Below are 24252 nucleotides of genomic sequence, written 5' to 3'. Positions count from 1 at the left end.
AGAAAGAAAGAAAGAAAGAAAGAACCGCCTACCCATTGCTTTGTTTTTTGGAGCTTCTTCCCCTAAATAATTAAGCAATTCAAACCCACTAATGTTTAGTGGTCCCATGACACAACGTACATAGTATGAGGTGGGTCATGAACTGTGTTATATCAAAAAAACATGATATTTCTCAGCTTCTCTAAGAAATTCATGCAAACTTTTAATCACCAAAGGTCGGGGAGGAGTTTCTCTCTAATTGGTGCATTCAGGGGCGGATTAAAGAGGCAGCACGAGCTACAGTCCGTGTCAGTCTGTAGCCCTCCCCCAAATTTACTTTGAAATTTAGATCGTTTGGAAGAGGTAAGGACTGAAATAATTTCTAGATTTGGGGGCTAACACTCCCCAGATCCATTTTTGGATCCGCCCCTGCGTGCATTAAGTTAATGTTTTTGTGTCTCCTAACCCAAAAAATCGAAATAAAATTAACCATTGGTCCTTTGATTCACCAAGTAAAATATAAAATTATAGATTTAAATTATTGTGTTTTTAGTGACTAATCATTACTTAAATAAAAAAATTTCTTTGGTTGACGACAGTAATTTTTATCAAATTTTATCGAGTAATGTTATTTAATATCTAGATTGGATGGCATCTTTTCATTGGATAATAAAAAGATGCACTATAAATATGGACACTTGTACCTTTTCATTACCTATTAAAAATATATCATCGACTTTTAATTTAAATAAATAATATTATTCAATTTTATCTCTACCGTGACTAAAGACAAACCAAACTAGGGTTTGGTAACACATTTCTTGTCTGCTCAAATTTTAAAACAGCCCCTCCATCGCAACGACCAAAGGTTGGTCCACACTGCGTCTCTATCACATAAAGGCTTCTTTTTCTTTTTGCTATTTCACTTTCCTTAATCTCTTCATCACCATTCCTTCTAATTTATAATCCATGAATAATACCGCCAAGGTTTCATTTCCACTCTCATCCCAGCTTCAATTCCTTCCTTTCACGGCGGCTTTTGTCGAACCCATTTCTCATCCTAAGCGGCCTTCCCTTCCGCCGCCCAGGCGAAGCAATTCATGGTCTCCCCTCTGGACCAAGTCGTGATTTCAAAGACAGCCACGATGAAGCAGCTTTCTCTGCCGCCGGAAATGTCACAGGCCGGCGAAGGGAAACCCATAAAGGACCCGATTCTCCGGCGACCTCGCCGGACCAACCCGATGATCTGGTGCGGTGCCATCGTCTGCTTGATATTCAGCTTCCTTCTCATCCTCTTCGGCATCGCAACTCTGGTGATCTTCGTTGGGATCAAACCCAGAACTCCCGTGTTCGACGCCCCGATGGCGAGCCTCACCGTCATCTACTTGGGCTCGCCGGGGTACTTCAACGGCGACTTCACATTCGTCGGAAACTTCTCAAACCCCAACAAGAAAATAGATGTAAGGTTTGAGTATGCGGAGATAGAGCTCTACTTTTCCAACAGTCTCATCGCGACTCAAGCTCTCGGGCCTTTTACAGAAAGGGCCGGCGAGACGAGATCGGTGTCGGTTCACATGATATCGAGCTTGGTTTACTTGGCCCCCACTCTGGCAAGAGAGCTTCAAAAGCAGGTGGAGAGGAACAGGATTGTATACACCATTAGAGGGACTTTCAGAGTGAGGGCTAGCTTGGGGATGATTCATTTTTCTTACTGGCTGCATGGCAGATGCCAGTTAGAGATGACGAGTCCGCCAACTGGGGTCTTAATAACTCGCAGTTGCAGAACCAAGAGATAGAAAGGAGAACCCACAACTGACCAGTAGTCTAGCTGTACGTAGAGGGTAGTTGCCATGGTGATTTTAGGGTTTGAAATTCGGGTTCTATGAATTTGAGGTGCACGGCTGATGTGTGGTTCAATATTGTCATACTTCTTCGAGTTTAAAATGGAGGAGTAAAGAACATTTTAATGGAAATTTATTAAGAGTATGGTTTGGGCTCTTCGACAGTACCTTGTGAATCTTAAAACAAAGTTGTCAACTACATCATATTTAAGCTCATGAGTGAAGCTGTGAGTTGAACAAGATTGATCCTCAGATCTAAGGTGTCCTTAATTAGAAATTTCAACCATGCCCTTTTGAATTAGAAAAAAAGAAATACAAAACCCATGTTATGCCACTGAATTCCTCTGTTTCATTAATTTTATCCCACCCATACTAAGACTCTCTTGATTTTTGTTCATCAAATGGCAGCCTTATTCAGTGTATCTATTACCATATCATGGATATAATAATTCTTTGCCCATACTTTAACAAGAAATAAACGAGCTCGAATTAACATCTTATCTTGAAATAGCCAGGGAGAAAACGATTGATCTGACGTCTTCCTCCTATTATCTTTGCCATTTATAAACTAGCTACGGAAAGTAGGCTCTTCTTTGATCCTTATTGAACATTGAGACCGGCACTAATTAATTGATAAATGTTTTGCAGCACGCTCTACCTTTAAGTCGTTTTATAATTATATAAACCACCCTCAACCTTATCCGATACAGCTTCTTCCAGGATGTCCATAGAGGAAAGTTAATTAGACGGATCCTAACAAGATACTAGTAGTCTCTATCTTTAGGTAAAAATGCAGCCACGTGCTAACATCGAAAACTTAATGTTTTCTTTACAAAAAGGAGGAAGAAGAATGCCTAGATGTTGCAAGAATATCCGGATACCCCATCTGAGATGATTCAGACTCGATGTACCAGCAACAATATATATTTGAATAAATTACACCCATATTCTAAACCCTAAAACTTTAACCTTTTACTATTTGAGTCATTAGTTGTGAGACATTTTATGCTTCCATAATGTTTTTACTTGCCTTTGTGGTTTAGTTATTTTGCTCATATAACCGTTACTAACTCTCTCAATTAATCCACAATTAAGTAAAATTAAGTTAATAAAATAACAATTAAGTTAAATTAAAAATAAATTTAATCAAAATAAAAACGAAAAACCACGAAAAAAAAAAACAGAATGTCGCCAGCAGCAACCGGTCATCGTCAGTAGGTTCTCGTCAGCCCCAGGTGGTTCCGAAAGCCCACTGATTGTGGATTCCCAAAACCCACCGGCAATAGGTTCATCGCCGTCGACAGGTTTCAAAGAACACAAATTTGAACCATTGTCCAAATCATCTTGATTTGGGTTTGGGGAGGATGAGAGAGGTAGGAGAAGAGAGAAGAAGAAGAAAAAAACGAGAAGTTTGAAGCCAAATCGATAGAGAAGATAAAGAAGAAAAACAATCAATGATCATCAACTACATTTTCATTGCCGATGATGATGAAGAAGAAGAAGAAGAAGAAGAAAACATCAGTGATGGAAAAGAAGAAACAACAGTTCCTCTTCTACATCTGAGTTTCAAAAAGGATACAAATTTGGCTTTCAAAAAGGATTGTTGTTACTGGTGTTGTTGCCTTTTTTTTAACATCGGCGATAAAGATGCAGTTGATGGCATTTACTTCTTTTCCTTCTTCATTTTTCATCTTCTTCCCCAATTCTTCTTTTTCGTCAATTTCACTGCACCTTCTTTTCCTTCTTCTTCTCCTTCTCCTTCTTTTCTCACCCTTTCTCTTTCCCCCAAACCTAGATCTAAACTATAACCCATATTAGGGTCATAGAAGAATCCATGGCTGGTGGATTCTCGGAACCCACTGTCGGCAATGAGGTCCTGCCAACGACATTTTCTTTCGGTGTTTTGTTTTTATTTTAATTAATATATTTGGCTTTAATTGAACTTAATTGTTATTGCATTAAGTTAATTTGGCTTTGGTAAAAAATGTGCAGTTACTTAAGTACTCCAAAGAGTTATCCTGAGTATACCAAGAGTTAATATTAGGGAAATTCTAGTCACGGCTGGTATTATTCCTTTTCATAGCCACATTTGCCAAAATTCTTCATTATTTTTTAAAAATCTTATTTTACCCTTTACTGTCACCCGCAACCACACTATCTTTTTTCCCTTTTTACTCCCCACAGCCAGAGCTACTCGCAACTATCCATCCACTCCATCTCTCTTTCTCTCTATTACACCCATCTCTTTCTCTCTCACATCCATCTCTCCATATCTCTCTTCCTAGAATACACACACACATATATATATATATATGCACATGCGCATAGCTGTGGTCATGGGACACTTTCCCAACAGTCGGGGAACCCAGCGCAGCGGTGGGGGAAGTTTTTTTTTATTTCAATTAAATTTTTTATTATAAAAAAAATATAAATAAATAAATTCTTTTTAAAAAGATACATATATCTTTAAATAAATTCAACTAATTTTTAAATATATATATCTTATTAAATTAGTTAATTGAATAACTAATTTTAAGTATATGTATCTTTAAGTAATTTGATAAGATAAATTAACTAATTTTAAATTTTTTTAAGTATCAAAAATTCAACTCACAATGATTTAAAATTTAAAATTAGTTAAAAAATTATAATTAGTTAATTTGTAATTATTTAAAATACAGATATTTAAAAAGAATGTATTTTTTAATTTTATTTTATTATAATAATTTTTTTAAATTAAAATATAAAAAAAAACAGTGTTCCCCTACTGCTGGCAGTCGAGGAATGCTAGGTTCCCCGATTGCCAGTAGTTAGGGAAGTGTTCCATGGCCGCAGCCATGCGTGTGTATATATATATATATAGGTGTGTTTGTGTGTGTATATATATATATATATTTGTGTATATGTGTGTATTCAGGAGAGAGAGAGAGAGAGAGAGAGAGAGAGAGAGAGAGAGAGAGAGATGGATAGATGGATGTGAGAGAGAAAAAGATGAGTGTAATGAGAGATGGAGTGGCTGTGGCTATGGGGAGTAAAAAGAGAAGGAAAATGGTGACTGAAGGGTAAAATAGAATTTTTGAAAGATAGTAAGAAATTTTAGCAATAGTAGCTAGGGGTGTTCGCGGTGCGATTTGGTCGGTCTGAATTATTTTCAGCACGCCAAGCCGCTAGTGCGGTTTTTCAACCAAATCAGATCGCGGTCTGGTTTGGTGCAGTTTATCGCGGTTTGAAATGCTATTTAAAGTCACTAAAATAATATTTAAAAATGGTAAATAAAGACACAAATATTGGTAAATAAAGACAATTAAATGTAAATAAATATAAGCAAAAAATAAAGACAAAATAGTGTAAAAAATAAATAGGATGGGTTGCCAATTATTAGATTTTTATAATAATAATTTTTTTATAATTTTTTTTATTATTTTCTTGGGCGGTTCGGTTTAAAACCGAACTGCAAACTTACCAAACTGCAAACCGCGCGATTTGAACAGAATCCAAATCGTTTTCGATGGCGAAAAAAAAAAAAAAACTGATCGGATCGGTTTGGTTCGGTTCAATTTGGCCGATTTCCGCAGTGTACCGATTTTTTTGAACACCCTTAGTAGTGGCGGTAAAGAGTAATATTAGGGGCTGTGAATAAAATTTCCCTTAATATTAATACAATGTACTTATTCAACTCCTGTGAACTCAAATGATTATATATATATACTAAGAGGTTGTTTGGCTTAGCGTTTTTTTAATAGCTTTTAACTTAAAAATTAGATAGAGTTTAAGTTGATAATGTGTTTGGATAGATGTGCTTTTAAGCTGTCAATTATTAATTATGTGTTTGATTTGTAAAAGCTGATAAACTATCAAAACTTGACAAAAAGATTAAAATAGACATGATACTGAATAATATAGTTAAAAAGCATAAAAATACTACTTTTGATCAAATAAATTATAAATTAATTTCTAATTAATAGAATAATTACAATAACAAGTTAATAAATTATATATAATTATCAAAAAAATATTAATACAATACTTTAGGTTTATAAATTTAGATTTATTGCATAAAAATATTAAATATATATATTTAATATTATAAAAAAATTAACATACAGAAAATATATACATATAAAACTTGACATACAAAACAAACAGAAAGAAATTTCACATACAAAAAGTATACAACATTTTTTTTATATGTTAATAAAAAAACATATACAACTGACGATCCAAATAGCCTCGAAATAAGTTGTATATAAAAAATATATATATATAAATACAAGAAAAGGAAAATAATACACAAGATATATATATATATATATAAACTGATAAGAAGAAGAAGAAGAAGGAGTTCGCAAGATGTGCCAGATGGGAAAGGATTTAGAAGAAGGAAGGAGATTGCTGGAAGAAGGAAGAATGAGGCGGCTAGCGACGGCTCGACTGGGAGCAGAGGCGGTGATGGCGTGAGAAGGAAGAGACCCACCAACGATGACGCCTGATCTGAAGAGGAGCCCGACAGATCTGGAGAAGAGGAAGGCTTGCAGTGAGCCCCTGGGCGACGGCGATGGCGGTATGAAGGAGGGGCGACGGCGTAGCAGCGCTAATGGTAGCGCAGAGGTCCTGGAGAAGATGATGGGAGAGAAGAGAGCTTTGGGGGGAGAAGATGTATCAACAGTAATGGAGGGTACGCGTGTAAATATGAAAAATAATTTAGGGTAGTAATGTATTTTTATTGGTCAACTTACCAGTGTTTTTTGGCAAAGTTGGGGGGTTGCAGCTTTTGATAAACGCTGTTATAGTAGCTTTTCCGCAGGATAGTGTATAAGCTGAAATGCTCAGCCAAACGATTAAGGTTCAAACGCGGCCAAGCGGATTAGCTCCTGTAATGGCTTATACACGGTCAAACCGCTAAGCCAAACAGCTTTTAAATGATAAGAATGTTTTCTCTGTGCCTAACAAAATTCTTTGCTTCGTAAAATTCTCCTACAAAATTGGTATCAAAGCAAAGGAAAAAAAAAACATAGCGAAGAGAAAAAAAAAAAAATCAACGAAGAACAGAAGTGACGGAACAAAGTCGAAGAAGAAAACAGTATGTTGGTACCTCCACCATTGCCAACGATGCATTGAGCAACGTGAGGAAGAGTCCAATTGGACACAAATTTTTGGGTCGTCATCGGAGAAAAGAAGAAGTCACAGAGGACCGATCAGTGTTCCCGTTCCTGAAACAGATCGAACAAGAAGCAGGTCGCAAGCTGATTGTGAAACGCCTTCAACGTCGACCGGAGTACGAGGAAGACAAACAGATGGGCAAGGAGAATGGAATCAAGCATTGGGAGTTGAGTTGCCATGATGGCCGATTGTGGAAGCTGAACAGTCTTCGAACGTAGATCGGACATGGAAGTAGACCATCGCCGGTGATGAAGCCCGCAAGCTACTGCATCTAGTTGTGTCAATTTGAGTGGGAATGTAAAGAAAAAAAGAAAGAAATAAATAAAAGTTGCAGAGGCATAATAAACAGTGCTAATTGAGGCTGAAAATTAAGAATAGTGAAGCAGAGGCTGAAATGATAAAAATCAATTTGAAGTCCTACAAATGGACTCTTCAAACAATGATAATCCTTCAATTCCTCCATTCAACAGAGAATATTATGAACATTGGTTTGTCTAAGATGAAAACAATCAGTGGGGGAGCCAGTCATGGAGGCCCCAGCTGACTTTTCTATTTTTTTAATTTTTTTATATATTATTATAAATTATTATAATTTGACTAGAGTTAAAATTATAATTTAGCCTAAACTAAAAATCTTTCTTGCCTCTTTCACTGATCTGAATCAATAGCCACTCTCACCAATCAAGAACAAAAGGGTCTAAATGAGCATAGAACAAAAGATGTTAAAACACTTTCCTATTTTTAAGAAGGAGTGAATCTAGACATTTTCTCAAGAATCATGGGAGCCGATCGTGTAAAGAAATCTTGGGAAATTTTACAAAAGTTGTTCCAAGGAAATGTCAAGGTAAAAAAATGTTACCCTTCAAACTCTTACAAGAGAACTTGAGAATTTGAAGATGAATGAATATGAAAGTGTGCAGGATTATTACACTGATGTTACAAAAATTTTAAATGAAATGAAATTAGTTGGTTGATAGCAAATTGTTGAGAAAATTATTCTAAGTTTACCTTTAAAATTTGATAGCATGGTGTCTATTATTGAGGAAATAAAAGATATCTCCTCACTAAGTGTTCAAGAATTGATGGGATCTTTGAAGGATCATGAGAAAAGATTGGCAAGGCATGTTGAAAAATTTATAGAAAGTGCATTTCATTCCAAACTTAATTTTAGCCCCAAATTTACTGAAGGAGGAGACTGTTAAACTATGTTACACAGAAATGGAAACGGGAAACATTTTCGATAAGAAATAGAAATGTGGAAACGAACATTCTTTTAAAAAAATAAGCATAAATAGGGTTCAAAACGGAAATAAAAAATGTTTCGAAAATGTTTCAGAAACAGGGAAACGACTCTTATGAGGTGTTTCCGTACAACATAGTTGTTAAAGAGGTGCCTGGCCATGGAAGAGGAAGAGAAAAAAAACTCAAGAGGAAGAGAAAGAGGAAGAGAAAAAGGCAATTCTCAAAAAACCACTGAAGTTAAAAATTTTCAGCAATGCAACATCTGTGGCAAGAGTAGCCGTGTTGAGAATGATTATTGGTATAAAGGCCAACTAAAGTGCTATAATTGTTAGCGTAAGTGCTTTAATGCTAAATTTAGATGACGTATAGCAAGTGTAAATTAGGACTAATGATGTATATCTTACCAATATTAATAAAATATATTTTCATATTTTAAGAACATATATCTATTCATACCTCTCCAATATGTATATGAATGAGTTTCTAGATTTCTTAATAAAGGTCTTATCTTTAAGTGTTAAGAATATGTGACAAAGACCCATGTATTTAGGATTTCTTAAAGTCATTCACAGTTCTTAGATTTCTCAGAAGGGGACTGTGATTAATTAATTACAGATTGACACATGATCTACTACATTTGATTAGTATGAGATACTAATGATAAAAGATGGTGAGTCATATGTCATAATCCATGAGATAAATATAATAAACATGTGAGTGGATGCCAGTTGAACATCTATTGAATCTGATGCAAGTGACAAATAGCATGGTTAAAATAATTAATGATCTGTTATTAGTTTCGATTGTGTTATTGATATTTTACTCTTGTGATTACAGAGTTTTGATAATGACAAATTTTCAAAATCAAGGATTTGGTGCTTAGTGGCATTCAAAATCAAATTATTTTTAACTCGACTTGAATTCAAAAGAAATGAAGTTAAGAGATTTCAAAATTAAATGATTCCATGGGTTGAAATCTTAGATAAAGTAGTTTAAATGATCTTGAAATGGTTTTAGATGTTTTGAATCAAATATCTAACATTTCTTTTAATCTGTCAACAAAGTAATCATTTAATGGTGGCATTTGTAGACTACAACAACAACAACAACATATCCAGCCTTTATCCCACTATGTGGGGTCGGCTACATGAATTCTAGACTTCCATGTATTTCTGTCTTTTGTCATATCCTCATTTAGATCCATATATTTCATATCAAATTTTAATGTCACTCCCAAAGTCTTCTTGGGTCTACCTCTACCTCTTTTTGTGACTAATTGTTCCATTTCATCAACTCTTCTCACAGGAGCGTCTCTTAGTCTCCTTCTCACATGACCAAACCATCTTAGTCTAGTCTCTCTCATCTTCTCCTCGATTGGCACTACTCCCACCTTATTACGAATAACTTCATTTCTAATTTTATCCTTTCTTGTATGTCCGCACATCCATCTTAACATCCTCATCTCCGCTACACTCGTCTTTTGCTCATGCTGGTATTTGACTACCCAACATTCTGAGCCATATAGCAAGACTGGTCTTATAGCTGTCTTATAAAATTTTCCTTTCAATTTTAATGGGATTTTACCATCACATAACACCCCCGATGCATTTCTCCATTTTAGCCAACCTGCCTTAATTCTATGTGCGACATCCTCGTGGATTTTTCCATCTTTTTGAATCACTGATCCCAAATATGGAAAATGGTCTTTTCTTTGTAAGATTTGGTCTTCTAATTTTATTATAACATCATCCACTCTTGCATTTTTACTAAATTTGCATTCCATATATTTTGTTTTCTTTCTACTTAATTTAAATCCCTTTGATTCTAAATCGTTTCTCCACAACTCAAGCTTAGTGTTCACTCCTTCTTTTGTTTCATCCACCAACACTATATCGTCTGCAAATAACATACACCATGGCACATCTGTCTGAATATCTTTAGTGAGTTCATCCATTACTAGGGCAAATAAGTATGGACTTAGTGCAGAACCTTGATGCAGTCCTATTGTAGTTGTAAATGGTTCAGTATCCCCTCCGCATGTTCTGACCTTTGTCTCTACACCATGATACATGTCCTTAAGGGCTTGTATATAGGCTATTTTGACTCCTTTCTTCTCTAAAACCCTCTATAATACTTCTCTAGGGACCCTATCATAGGCCTTTTCTAGATCTATAAACACCATATGTAGGTCATTCTGATGATCTCGATACCTTTTCATTAGACGCCTCAGTAAATATATAGCTTCCATTGTTGACCTATCAGGCATGAAACCAAACTGATTTTCTGACACCTTTGTTTCCTTTCTGAGCCTCTGCTCTATTACTCTCTCCCAGAGTTTCATGGTATGACTCATTAACTTAATTCCTCTATAATTTTCACATTTTTGAACATCTCCTTTGTTCTTGTATATAGGAACCAAAGTACTCCCCCTCCACTCATCTAGCATCTTTTTTGATTTAAGGATGGCGTTAAATAGTTGCGTTAGCCAAGAAATGCCCTCTTCTCCCATGCATTTCCATGCTTCTATTGGTATATTATCTGGTCCCACTGCCTTATAATTTTTCATCTTTTTTAATGCTTGCCTTATTTCATTTGAACTTATGCGTCGATAGAATGTGTAGCTCACATTCCCTTCGGAGTTACTAAGATGTCCCAACCTAACTCTTGTGTCACCATCATCATTGAATAATTTTGTGAAATACTCCTTCCATCTCTCCTTAATCGCTCCTTCATTTACTAAAACATTTTAATTGTCATCTTTTATGCATTTCACTTGATTTAAATCTCGTGTTTTTCTTTCTCTTGCTTTAGCTAATTTATATATATATCCCTTTCTCCATCTTTTGTATCAAGTCGTTTATATAGATTCTCATATGCTTTTTACCTTGCTTCACTAATAGCTCTTTTTGCTGCCTTTTTTGCTTCTTTATAATTTTTTTGATTTTCTTCATTGTTGCATTGATATACCGCCTTATAGCAAGTTTTCTTATTTTTAATTTTCAATTGTACCTCTTCATTCCACCACCAAGACTTCTTAAGGTTAGGGGCTCTACCATTTGTCTCTCCAACGACTACCTTTGTTGTGCTTCTCAGAGCATTAGCCATTTCTTTCCACATTTGGTTTGTCTGTCTTTCTACATTCCATTCCCTTCTACCCCTTAATTTTTCTTTGAAGATTAGTTGTTTCTCCCCTTTTAAATTCCACCACCTGATTCTTGAATTTTGTTTTATGTGACTTTTTCTCTTCCAATTTCTTACTTGGACGTCAAGTACTAGAAGTCTATGTTGAGTAGTCAAACACTCTCCCGGTATCACCTTACAATCCCTACAATATAACCGATCCTCTTGTCTCATGAGGAAGTAATCTATTTGGGTGCTTGAGGTGATATTTTTATATGTGATTAAGTGTTCATCCCGTTTTTTGAACCTAGTATTGGTTATAATGAGCTCATATGCCATAGCAAAATCTAGGATAGATTTACCCTCATTATTAATTTCCCCGAATCCATACCCTCCATGTACCTCTCTATATCCGTTTCCGTCTCTACCCACGTGCCCATTTAAGTCATTTTGCTATCGACTATCAATATGCTTAAATTTTCAATTTTGATCATTTGCCTTGTTCTGTCGACTAAGCCTATTGCTTTGTTGACTAACAAATTATTTTTATCAAATCTGTCGATAGATGACTCTTGTCTGTCGACTATGTCTCAAAATTACATTTTATATCTGTCAACTAACTCATTTGTCTGTCGACAGTTTGTTTCCCAAAAAGCTATAACAACTAGTTTTTGATGCATTAAATGCTCGACCAACCACCCCAACGAACCGATTTTTGGAATTTTCCACCATCAATTATAAATAGGTGGTTGAAAATACATTGAAGAACTCTTAGAACATTCATTTCCAAACTACCGAGCATTCAAGTTGTCTTTGCGCTTTAAATTTTTATTCTCTCTGCGATTTTCCTTTTTAGGCTTTGTACTTAAGTGTTAATATTGATTTCAAGCCTCTTACTTTTTATAGAGAGAACTTGTAACTAAGAGTTTTTCACTCTTAGATTTTCTATCTCTTTGTATTGAATTTTTCCTAATAGAAGCTAGAGGGCCTACGTGTGTAGAAGGTTTGTAATTTTATCTAGTCTTGAACTAGAGGACTTACTTGATTCTAGTAGGGTTTTTTAGTGGATTCGTTTGAAAATTTTTAGTGAGAAGCTAAGGCAGTGGATTAGGATTGGAAAGCCGAACCACTATAAATTATTGTCTCATGCTATAGCTTTTAATTTTCACTTCATCTAGCTTTACATATTGAAATTCATTTTCAGTTTATCATACATAGTTTTCAATCAATAATTTTTGTAAACTTAAGTTAATTTTTTTTTAAAATAACCCAATTCACCCCCGCTCTTGGGTTTAGTGCCAGTGTTACGTTTATATCAGTTAATAATCTTTAGACCAGAGGCAATACAATTGTCTTGTATATTGGTGTCAGTGATTTGCCATTGCATGGAGCTACCTGTATATCACAATGGGAATATGCACTGTGTGGTCTTTGTACAGTTACGTACAGAGGCATGTGATTCTTAATGTGATCCATTGACCTCTGACGTGAGATAAATATCCTATGTGATCAGTAATGGTTTGTGATTGTATAAACCCTAGGCCAAGGTGCACATGATTGGAAAGGAGTTTCCAATGGTGGAAGTAGTTTCGAAGTGTCATCTCAATCACAACATACTAAATCTTGGTATAGCTATCGAGTTTAGTAAGTTTGATCAGTTCATGGCTCTCACTCGATCAGGATATTGGTCAATGGAGGGATTATAGTGCATGGGAATCAAAAGGCCTAATAAGATCACCTGAAGTATGATTTCATTACTGGTAGGACCGTCTTGACATAATACTAGTTGTCACTCAAGATATTTCAAGGTACATCGAGGATATGGAGAGATTCTTGCTTGTAAATCAAAGAGTTTGATTGGCATCAAAGTGTTTGATATATCCTGATTTCTACTAAGTGATGAACTTAGAATGTCACACACATATCCGAGTGTAGTGGTTGATTAGTGATGTAATTATGTAATTAATTGTTGGTTGTCATTAAGAGTTAATGAAGACACCATTAAGAGTTAACGAAACTGGTTTAATTGATTGGAGAAATTGTTAAGAGTTAAGGGGGGCATCTATTTCATTATGAGATAATGAAAGGACTATTAAGAGTTAATAGCGAGCCTAGATGCAATTTGCAGAAACTTGCAATGAGAGAACAAAGTCGGTCAATCGGCCTGAAAGTAAATCAAGATTACTGTGGGGAGAGTAGCATAGTTCAAAGATTTTGAACTTTACCCCTATCCTGGTGATTGGATCAATGTCAAAATCAGAATATTCGCATACATAATAAAATAAGTCTAACCTTTAGATTTTCGAATCATTTGCAGATCCGAGCCGTCCAAGCGTTCGGCCTCTAACTCGTGATATGCGGCATGCATCCTTTGGTAAGGAGAGCGGAACGAGAGTGCTAGCTCTTTCTCCTTTTTGTGACTTGTGTATGGATGGAAAGAACCTCCTTGTTTCAATCCAATGCCGAAGGAAACGAGAAAGAGTGAATGGTAATTTTTTCAACTCTTGGAAAACCATAAAAACCATTCATCAATTTGGGAAACCCTTAAAGGGGTATTTATAGAGGAACAAGGCCTCCTAGGGTTCCCTAAACCCTAATGGATATGGGCTAACCCTTTACTAGTCCAACTAGTATTTAATTAAATGATTTTATCTTAGTTCAACTAGAAAGTTAATTAAATGGCCAAAATCCAACAATAAGGTTAAATAAAATATTTGGTCCAAATCCAATTTAGCCCAAATATATATTTTATTTTCTATTTGCCATTCCAACAAATATAAAAAATTATTAAATTAGAAACTTCTTTCTAATTTAATCAATTGTTATTTTAAGAAACTCTTTCCTTTATGACAACCTCTCATTAAATCAACGTCATTATGTCTATTTGTTCTTTTTTTTTGTGAGAATCTACAATGACATTATTAGTGTAAGTGCTCTAGACCCAATCAGATTGGGCATGTTGTATACTGACAATTGTAATCATGTTTATTATTTGAATAAAGAGTTGTTCAAATTCACAAGAATTCATTCTATTAGTTTCTTGTTATTATTGTAATAACCAAATGAAACTAGATAGAAGTCCATATGATGTATACTGTGATTAATCTATAAAGATGTGAGATGATGCATCACAGTTTCTAGACATCATTAAATGTCCCAAGTCGTAGCAATGTCAAGAATGGACATTGACAATTGCGGTAAGACTTGTATGTGCTATGTTTTTGCTATGTGATAGCAATGAGGGTCTCACACCCATAGGCATGGGGATGCCTAGACAAGTACATAGGTGACCAATGTTGGAAAACGTGTCACTGGACATGACTCGCCATGAGAATCCATTTTGGTTATATGTTGATGGAATTCTCATACGAGATGGGTGTAATTAATCCTTGGACCTGAGGTTGTCACGGTCATCTTATAAGAAGACCGGTATGCTTTGACATCGTTTCGATGGACCCCACCACCAAACGTTTATAAATACTCGCTCATTTCATGACAAAAGTAACCTTTTTAGATCCTTTCGATCCACTTGGACTCTCTCACACAAAAACTCAGGACCCAAAGACTTAAACTTTAGACCACACAGAACCCTTTGGGACCCATTAAAAGACTCTCATCGAAAACATACAACATACATACGTTCGTACTTCTACTTTAGGACATCATTGTCTAACTTAGGTATCAAAGGGCCCACGTAGGGAAGATCCCTGCGTTCTTTCTAATTCTTTCTGTGCTGTAGACTTCTGGTGCCACGCATCCAAAGACCCTGTAGAAGACTAGCCATCCGAAGACTCTTTGGGAAACAGGGCTCCAAAAGACTCTCAAAAGCCACTCGGAGATTCCTTACATCCTAGATTTCCCAGACAATGGATCGATCCTGGCACTTGTTGACCCTTTTGTGGTGCCTTGAACCTTAAGCTTTTAGCCTGGACTTTGCCTAGCTATTCCCTAAAACAAATAAATTTAATTATTGTATTTTAGCCTGGACTTGCGTAAGGATGCCATTTTAGTTTGAGAGGCCTTTGCAACACTTCCACCCAAACTTGTAGTGCCTCCCAATGAATCATGCTCCAAATCCTCCAAGGAGACATCGGGGAGCTTTTGCGAGGCTTTTCTCCTATTATTATGAGCCTTTCAAGGCTTTTCCTCCACTATTATGCCGATCCTGGGGGGAAAAACATACATTCCATCTCGCTTCATGAGCGTTCTTCGGATCAACCATCGAAAACCAATCTAGGAAAATGGGAAGGTCGGGAGAATGGACCTCACATTATGTTCTTTGAGGTCCAAGTTCAAGAAACAGCTGCTGCCCAAACTTGTATTTGATAAAGGTTGTTCTCCCTAGCCATGGCTGTCCCCAAGGAAGAGCGTTGCCCTGAAGTTATTCAAAAGTAGAGCGACATCTTCCCTAGGTTGCTCAGGCTCATCAATTTCATAGGCATACTTTTGCCTACCTAAGCATATTATGGATCAAAGGGGTGCCTACTTGTTCGCCAGGAGGTGGCAAAGAAGAGTGGAAGTGCTAATGGAGCTACACGAAGGGTTGACAAGAAGAGTTTATTATTAACACCTTCTGCAACCAATATATGTCTGCAACCACTCTAATTCTTGATCTCTACATCTACCCCTTTTTTGAAAGATGTTTGATGATTATTATAGTACCCATGATCCCTACATAGATGGGATAACGCGATCAGATGTGGTGAGAGTTTCTCATGACCTTTGCCATAAATGCTTCAAAGGAAAAAAGTTGTGTGAGCTATCAAGGCATTATGTTGATTGCTTCACAAGTTTCATTCTCAAAGTGTTCAAGATAATCTACACCATGTTATAAGAATCTCTGATGCTCGGACAACCCAAAGACCAACAAGTTTGCAATGCAAGCAGAGATGTTTGGTGACTAACTAAAAACTAACTCATTGTAAATCGTGAATGTAGATGCATGTTCTAAACCGCACAAGAAAAATATATTTGTACAATGGAGTGTAATAGTGGTAGCATGTGTGTATTATATGTGTGTGCACCTTATTTTTTTGTAGCAACTCAAAAATAGACTGAGAGTTTGACTTGGCTCACATTGGGAAGCTAGGTAGATGGAACCCTAGACTTGGTCTTATGTCAATCTTTTGTATTTGGGACCAAGATTTGACTGAAGAATTGATCACGGACAAATGGGATTCAAGATGAAGATGTCCAAATAGAAGTATCAAAACATCCACTGAATGCCCATCCAAAGTGCATCCTACCAAAGCATTTCTTAATGAACTCTTTAAATTGGAAAGTCGACCCCTATGTCAAAATAGCGCAACACCTTACGACGTTTGTGTCTCATAAAAACACAAGGAATAAACAAGCACACCTCTTGAAGCAACTATGCCATAGGTCGGGCCGACATTCATTCTCAACATGCCTAGTTGTGGAAGTAGGTGTTATACCGAACCGTCAAAATAAAATATGGATATTCTGATTGCTGACGTAGGCTTTACGTTAAACCATTGAAACAAAATATGGATATTTTGATTGTGGGCGTTGACGTCTTCTCGAACCATTGAAACAAAACATTAGTATTCTTTCTTATTGCGGATGTAGGTAAAGATCCAAACTGTTGAAATAAAATAGGCGTTGATGTAGGCACTAGGTCAAACTGCGACACCAAAATAGAGCGCTTTCACGGGTGCATCTATCATTAGGTAGGGCCCACGTCCTTTCACCTGGAATTCTCTTTCAATAGGGGCCTAGGAAAAACTTGAGATAGTTCAATTTATCTTTGGACACAAATACTAGAGTGGCCCCCCCTCTAAATTACTGATCTATGCCCTACACATTCATGCATATTGGTGGAAGGAATGGGATTTATTAAACATTTTATACAGGTCTACTGATACTCACCCCCTCCACTATACTAGGGTGTCTTTGTCATGCGTTCGCTCCCTGTTAAGCAGACATTTCTACAAGGGCACTCTATGGGCTTCAACGTTATCCCTCCCATTTAGCCCTGGGGAATAACAGCGATGACCAGGCTAGGAATGAGACCTGTGAGTTTAAAGCGGTCCGAGGACTCGGGCATGTTCATCACCCCAGGTTGTAGATGGTGGTAGTGGTACCCTTACTAGATTTGTTTGCTGAATGATTAACATAGCTCTATGCCTTATGATTATTCTAGATGCTTATTAGAATTCTATCTGTTGAGAAATTTATATTTTGATTGATTGAGAAAATATTTTTTGGTGATCAAATATTTTTTAGTAAATTTGGTTTATTGATGATTTCCAAAATGTTTTAATTTTCTCTTAAGTTTGGAAATTTCATACTCAAATATATTTTCAAAATAGTCAAGTGTATTTTTGTATTAGTCGAGTATGTTATAAAGCTTGTGAAAATTGATAAAGTATGAATTTTTTTTTTGATAAAACTCAATCGAGTATTGCTCAACATACTTTCAAAAACAATCAAGTATGTGAATTGGTTCAATCGACTATCATAGGTTCCTACTCTAGTATGTTATGCAAATATTTGTTATCTTGAAGCTAAATTGAGTATTGAGTTTTTGAAATCGAGTAAGGATCTTTGAATACTCGAGTGAGCTTGTTTGAATAATCGAGTATCTTTAAAGCTATATAAATCTGAGCATATTTTTACTCGAGTGAAGCTTATTTCTCAATCAACTAATGTATTTTATTAATCGAGTAAATATATGTATTAGTTGAGTAAAGATAGATTGGTTTTTGTTAAGGATCTTTCAAATTTTGAATTTTATAGTTATTACTCAGAGAACAAAGAAATGGCTGTTTTTACCATTTGAGATTTATCTCTTTATTTTAAGAAATTTGATTATGTCCTCTTATATATAAGGTATAAAATGTCTATCTTTATAATATGCATAATTCTCTCGTTAAATTTGACTATTATCACTCAAATCAAAAGAAATTGTGAGTATGTGCAAATATTAGGGCTAATCTCAAAGTTTCTATAAAAAGCGAAGTGCTACAAGAGATCAAGTAGTTGATGTCCATGCAATGTAGAGCCAACCTAAACCTAGACACAACAAAGCCTAACTTGTTTTCAGGCCAAAGTTCATTGCTTGTGTGATAAGACCTTCATGCTCATCTTCTTTCACTTCAAGTTAGTATCTGGTCAAGCTTTATGAGGATCTTCTTAAACCAGAAATTAGAAATAACAGAGTTGAATGTTTTATCCATTCATATATTGAAACTCTCTTTTGTTCAAGAGAATGTAAGCAATCATTATATTATCCCACATTTTTCTCTTGAGAAATCCTTTCATACTATTTCTGAAACTTGTAAAAGGTTACGCCTGATCCTTTGAAAGGTAGTGTATTGGTTTTGGCAGAACCAACTATAAAAAGCCAACTGTATAGGTTATGTCTTATCCTTGAAAGATAGTGGTTGTAGCTGAGTCTAGAATGAAAAAGCCAACTGTAGAGGTTACAACTGATCTTGTAAAAGTTAGGGTTCCTACTTAGTCCATGAAAAGTGGAGATTTTAGTTGAACCTACAAAAACTATATATGGGTTATAGTTGATCTCTAAAAGCTAAAATCCCTTAGTGGATGTTTTTAAAATCCTTAGTGAAGAGTTAAGGTAGTGGAATAAGTTTGTTGGCTGAACCATTCAAAAATGTTGTGTTCATGTGATTTGACTTTTATGTTTTAATGATATTATTTTTCTCCTGCTATTAAATGCTTTTTAATTTGATTTATCTTCATTAGCATCATGCAGGATTACTCCTCTTTTCATTGCATGTATAAATAGATTACTTCTCTTTTCATAAGATAAATTGGTTTCTGTGGAGAATAGAATCTATTTAGAATAGCAAGCAAGATTCTATTGCTGACATCATAACAGTTTTGTCATTCTCTTCTTCAAATGCTATCTTTCATCCATACATATTTATTGTGTCTGAAGTATGTTTAAAGAAATCTTTATGAAAAATAATTTTAATGCATGTAAACTTATTAAACTAATGGAAATCATTTTACACTATGAAATTTATCTTTTCAAATAAATCATAACGCATATTTTCTTTATTATTGCAAAAATGGTAAAAACACCCAATTCACCCTCTTTTGGGTGATCCTTCAATTGGTATCAGAGGAGATACTTTATCTTTTGGCTTAACTGCCATGAGTGATCCTTAGCCATCTTTGAGTTTCATTATTTTTAGAAGGCAAACCTTTTGAGGTACTGCTACCTATCTTGATGGAATTATCTTTTGCCAATGAGATTTAATATTTTCGATCTATTTGATCATATGGGCTTTATTGATGTGAATTGGGCGACTTTAATATATTTTGATAAAACTATATTTCTCTCTACTGCATACTTATCTATAGAAGTGTGTTTCCGAGCATTTGATTCGAATAAAGTTTTATATGTTTTAACATTTATGTGAAAAGAGATTGCAGCATAAAAACAGTTCTTCTAAGAAGCTTCATATCTCAATTGGCTATCCACAATGTCCTATGTTTGTTTTACAGTTCTCAGATCAAAGAAAGACAATACTCAAGAATGATTCGGCTGAAAAACATTCTAGCTGAAATCAAATAGAGGAAGATCCTATGGAGCAGATTGATCAATCAAAGAAATGATCTTCTTTTTCAAGCAAAAATGAAATGCTAAAGTATGCATTCAGGATAGAGTGTACTTAAGGTATACTGTTTTCATAAATATCTTTAGCAAAACTCAATGAGGATGCTAATTGATTGTTTTAAAATTGTGAGTTCAAAAGATATGTCATTAGCAAGATTTCTCAAACTAATTTCTCAAAGAGCTTCAAGAGTTCAGATAAAAAATCAATTTTTTTTATTCTCCCAAAATTATAAAAAATTGAAATCATCATTTGTTAAGCGAGAAAATTGTCATTTTGGTTATTCCCTTCATTATTTCTATATTTTTAATGTGTGTTTTTTATGTTCATTTATTTCAGCCTCACTTTTAATTATGTCTTATTGAATTGATATTTCAAATTATAATTCTTGTACTTTAATTTATAATTGTTCCATTACAGATCTTTTAATTTATGCTCATTTAGTTTATTGTTATCTGTTTATGTTCATTTCTTAATTAATGTTCTCTCCAGTTTATTTTGTATATTTTTTTTAATTTTTTTTTATTCACAAAGTATTAGCTTATCAAAAATAGGATATATTTTTACTAGGTTCAAAATTAGAGCTAAGGAAATTAGGAGTAATATTGATCATTACTCAAATAGGTTTTTAGAATGGGTGTTTGTCGAAGGATATCTATAAGCATCCATGAAAGACTCGATTGAAGCTAAAAATTGAGCATATATAATAGGATTATTTAGGTCATCAGGGTTTCTAGAAAACCTCTAGTAAAATAAATCTCTAATTCCAATAATCATTTATATTGTTTATGTTATAAAGTTTAGAACTTTGCATGGTTCACTGCATTTTACTTACAAGTTATTTATGTTATCAGCATTTAAACTTCTTTGATATCTACATTTCTCTTATTTTTTCAAGTAATTCATGTTCATCTTTACAGTTATTAATTTCTATTTACTTAATATTCAATTTATACATTTATTTTTATTCTTATTCTTAAAGTCAATTGTTGGTCCATTAAATGGAGATTCTATTCTCCACTCATATGGATTCTTAAGCATCTAGAAAATCGAATGAGTATAAGCTAGATCTTGTAAATGAGTCTAGGATAGTTATCTTAGGTCACAAACTTTTTGAGACAATAATTTTAAGATAGTATCGAATTGTCCAATATTGAGAAGTTTGGATTTGTACATATAAATATAGTCTTTCTCAAGTAAAAAGAAATCATTCAAATCAAAAACTAAAATGACAGTAGTATGTGGGACTCAAGTTTTTACTTCCTCAGTCCAAAAGTATTTAGGTTAGAAATTCCCTCAAAGAATGATAGGAAAACTGAATTATGTTCTAAGATTAGAAATTAATAAATACACAATCCAAAAGGAATATAGAGTTATTGATGAGGAAAATACCCTCGGGCCCATAATTACTCTCAACGTCCGGAGAAAGCGTCCTATGGCAGTCAAGCCACGTATTGTGCTTAAGGGGAATTCTGTAGATGCAATCATGTTTTAATCTCAAAGGACACGTGGTAGATAAGGGCTACCGCACCAGTTGGTAGGATGCTCGGTAAGGAAGACCCTAAGACCCTCTCGCCGATAATGATGGAGGGGGAAAGCTATCCCGAACTTCTAGGAGAAGACGACTATTATGGAATCCTTATCGATAAGGATTCCAAGAAAAGTGGGATGAAGATCCCGAAGATCTCTACCCGAAATCCTGATCTCAACGCAAGGATAAAAGAAAGGGGAAGGAAAAAGGTAAGGGATCGAATAACTTTTTGATGATTAGAGCATAAGTAATTTCACTAGCTTTTCTCGAATGGGGCATATCTGACTTAATCATCGGAGATTGACTGGGGGAGTAAGTCCCCGTCTCCATTGCAGGCACGCTAGAGAAGATGGAAGAAGGTGATCGGTTCCAACATCATCAGTTATGATAGGATCTTCTCTGCCTCCAGACCTAATATTCTCATTAAGGTACCATCATGTGCTCGATATCTAGGAAAATACATTTGTCATGTGCAAATGGGAGATATAATTTTAGAATATGTGTCAACTAAGAGCCGACTAGCTGATATTTTTACTAAACCATTGGAGAAAAATCAGTTCTCAAAGATCAAGACTAAGTTAGGAGTTATCAAAATTTAAGGTGAGAAAATAATTAATTATGCAGCCTGAATAGTTGAGTACATTTGGTTTATAGCTGAGTGTAGTAGTTCTCTAAATCGAGTAGGTTCAATCCTCAATTGAGTTAGAATAACTCAATAATCGAGTATTATAGAAATCCTTCAGGAATGAGTATCTTAATCAGGTAAGAATGTCAGGGTCCGTTTCTAGATATACCCGCTAGCATAGGAGCATCCAAAAGAAGGCCCTTCCAAAATGGAATACAGAAATAGACATATCAAAAACTTCCATGATATAAATTAGCTCACTTTCCATAAGAGCAACATTCATTCTTACATCATTTCTTAAGACTTTAAAAGCCATACACTTTTCAAACATATACAAGGGCGCCAATACAATACAAAAAGAAATAACTTTCTACACCAGTCCTCTTCACAAGTCCCAAAATCTTTAGGCTGGGGGAGATCTCTATACATATCTAAATTTAACTTCAAGCCCCACTAGACTCCTCTTCTACCACGGTTTTTCCCTTACCTAGAATGAAAAAAAACATGCAAGTGAGCCACAAGGCTCAACAAACATATATATAGATATAAGAGAAATAAAGATAAGATAGATCTATAAAGGCATGCATACTATAAGAATCAATAGAAGACTACTACCCGACATTTAGAGATAAAGTTTTTGATCATGCCTTCTTCATCAATAATACTTCAATAATTGATATTTCTTTGCTTAACAACAAGGCACATATTTAAACTTATAGAGTAACATTCGCACAATTTACATAATGGCATAATACCCCTTTTCCATACATGAGTCATAGCATAAGAAGTCACATAACACATACAAAAGAGTGCGGACGAGTTGCCTTAGTAGGATATCCCCTTTTCTTTCTCTCTTTCTTTGCGGACGAGCCGTCTTTTTTGTTATGGCATGCTTTGGGATATCCACTTAGTTTCCTTTCATGCAAAATAATAGATGTGTTAAGGTAATATATATATATATATATGCATACACATTCAAGCATCTTAACATACCCCACAACAACATGCTTATACTCACCCACTAGGATTTTCGACCACATCACGTCATTTTCATTCGAATCAATTTATATGACTCCATTTGAATCAATTTATTGCTTATTCATTGCTTATACATCTTATTTAAATGACTTGGTACAATTTGGATGAAGAAAACTCACTTTGGGAAAACTAGCTCAAATAGTCGACTGAAGGGATTGGGCAGTCAACTAAGGCTTAGTCAACTGACCAATTTCACTGGTAAATTGGAAAGGATAGTTGATTGATTGAAGGGAACCCTTAGTCAATTGGATAGTAAGTTGGCCTACAGACTTGAAATTTCCAGTTACTGCTCAGTCGACTCCTCAGCTCGAATAGTCGACTAAATGCACACGAAACTGAAAACCCATGAACAACAAACACCCAAAACACTCACAAACAAAACCCTAACCCCCAATTTTCCATTCCTTGAATAAAAGATGGGGAAAACAAGCCCCTTAGAGACCAAAACAAGACTCAATGACACCTTTGAAAGAAATCCACAAGATTTGAGAAAAACACGAAACTAATACATTTAAATACCAGCTTTCAAAAACCACCATTGAAGAGATGATAACAAGAGCTTTGATTAAATATAAGGATATACCTTGCACTAAAATATAGGAGAAAATGAGAAGGAAGCTTTCCTTTTGATAAACAAGCCAAAGAGAAGAAGAAGCACTCCAAGATCTCAAAATCTATCCACTTTGAGAGCTTGATTCCACCACAATTAATGGAAGAAGAAGGGAAGAAGAAGATGATGAATGAGGGTTGTTGAGAGGGAGCAAGGAAATGGAGAGGAAGGGAAAAAGATTGAAAGAAAAGAGAGGTATGAGGGAGAATGGGTTGCATGTCCATTCTCTAACCACCCATTTCCCCAAAAATTCTAATTTTGCCCCACACACACCCAACTTACTCATGCCTTTAATGGTCTTTTGCATCTATTTTCCTTTTCTTTTCTCTTATCTATATTCATTCTATTTTGTAAATTTCCATTTTACCCTTAATTTTCCCCCCACACACATAGCATATAAGCCCTCTTTGGACATTTTGTATTTTCATTGCCTTTTCCAATTTCCTTATTCATTCATTTTCCATAATATATATATACACACACACACACACACACACATA

The 24252-nt window shown here is 35.1% G+C and overlaps 1 protein-coding gene across 1 annotated transcript; it reads left to right on the top strand.

Moving 5' to 3' along the window:
* The first annotated feature begins 927 nt into the window (after positions 1–927).
* LOC127792252 (NDR1/HIN1-like protein 6) lies at positions 928–2174 on the top strand. Its single transcript, XM_052322699.1, has one exon. It carries the CDS (start codon positions 1080–1082, stop codon positions 1773–1775), a length of 696 nt encoding a protein of 231 aa, XP_052178659.1. The 5' UTR covers positions 928–1079; the 3' UTR covers positions 1776–2174.
* The last annotated feature ends 22078 nt before the right edge of the window (positions 2175–24252 follow it).

This window comes from Diospyros lotus, chromosome 15 (assembly GCF_014633365.1).
Source record: "Diospyros lotus cultivar Yz01 chromosome 15, ASM1463336v1, whole genome shotgun sequence".
NCBI classification, from domain to species: Eukaryota; Viridiplantae; Streptophyta; class Magnoliopsida; order Ericales; family Ebenaceae; genus Diospyros; species Diospyros lotus.
The sequence above is the reverse complement of the archived record's forward strand: the minus strand, read 5'-3'. Positions and strand labels throughout refer to the sequence as shown.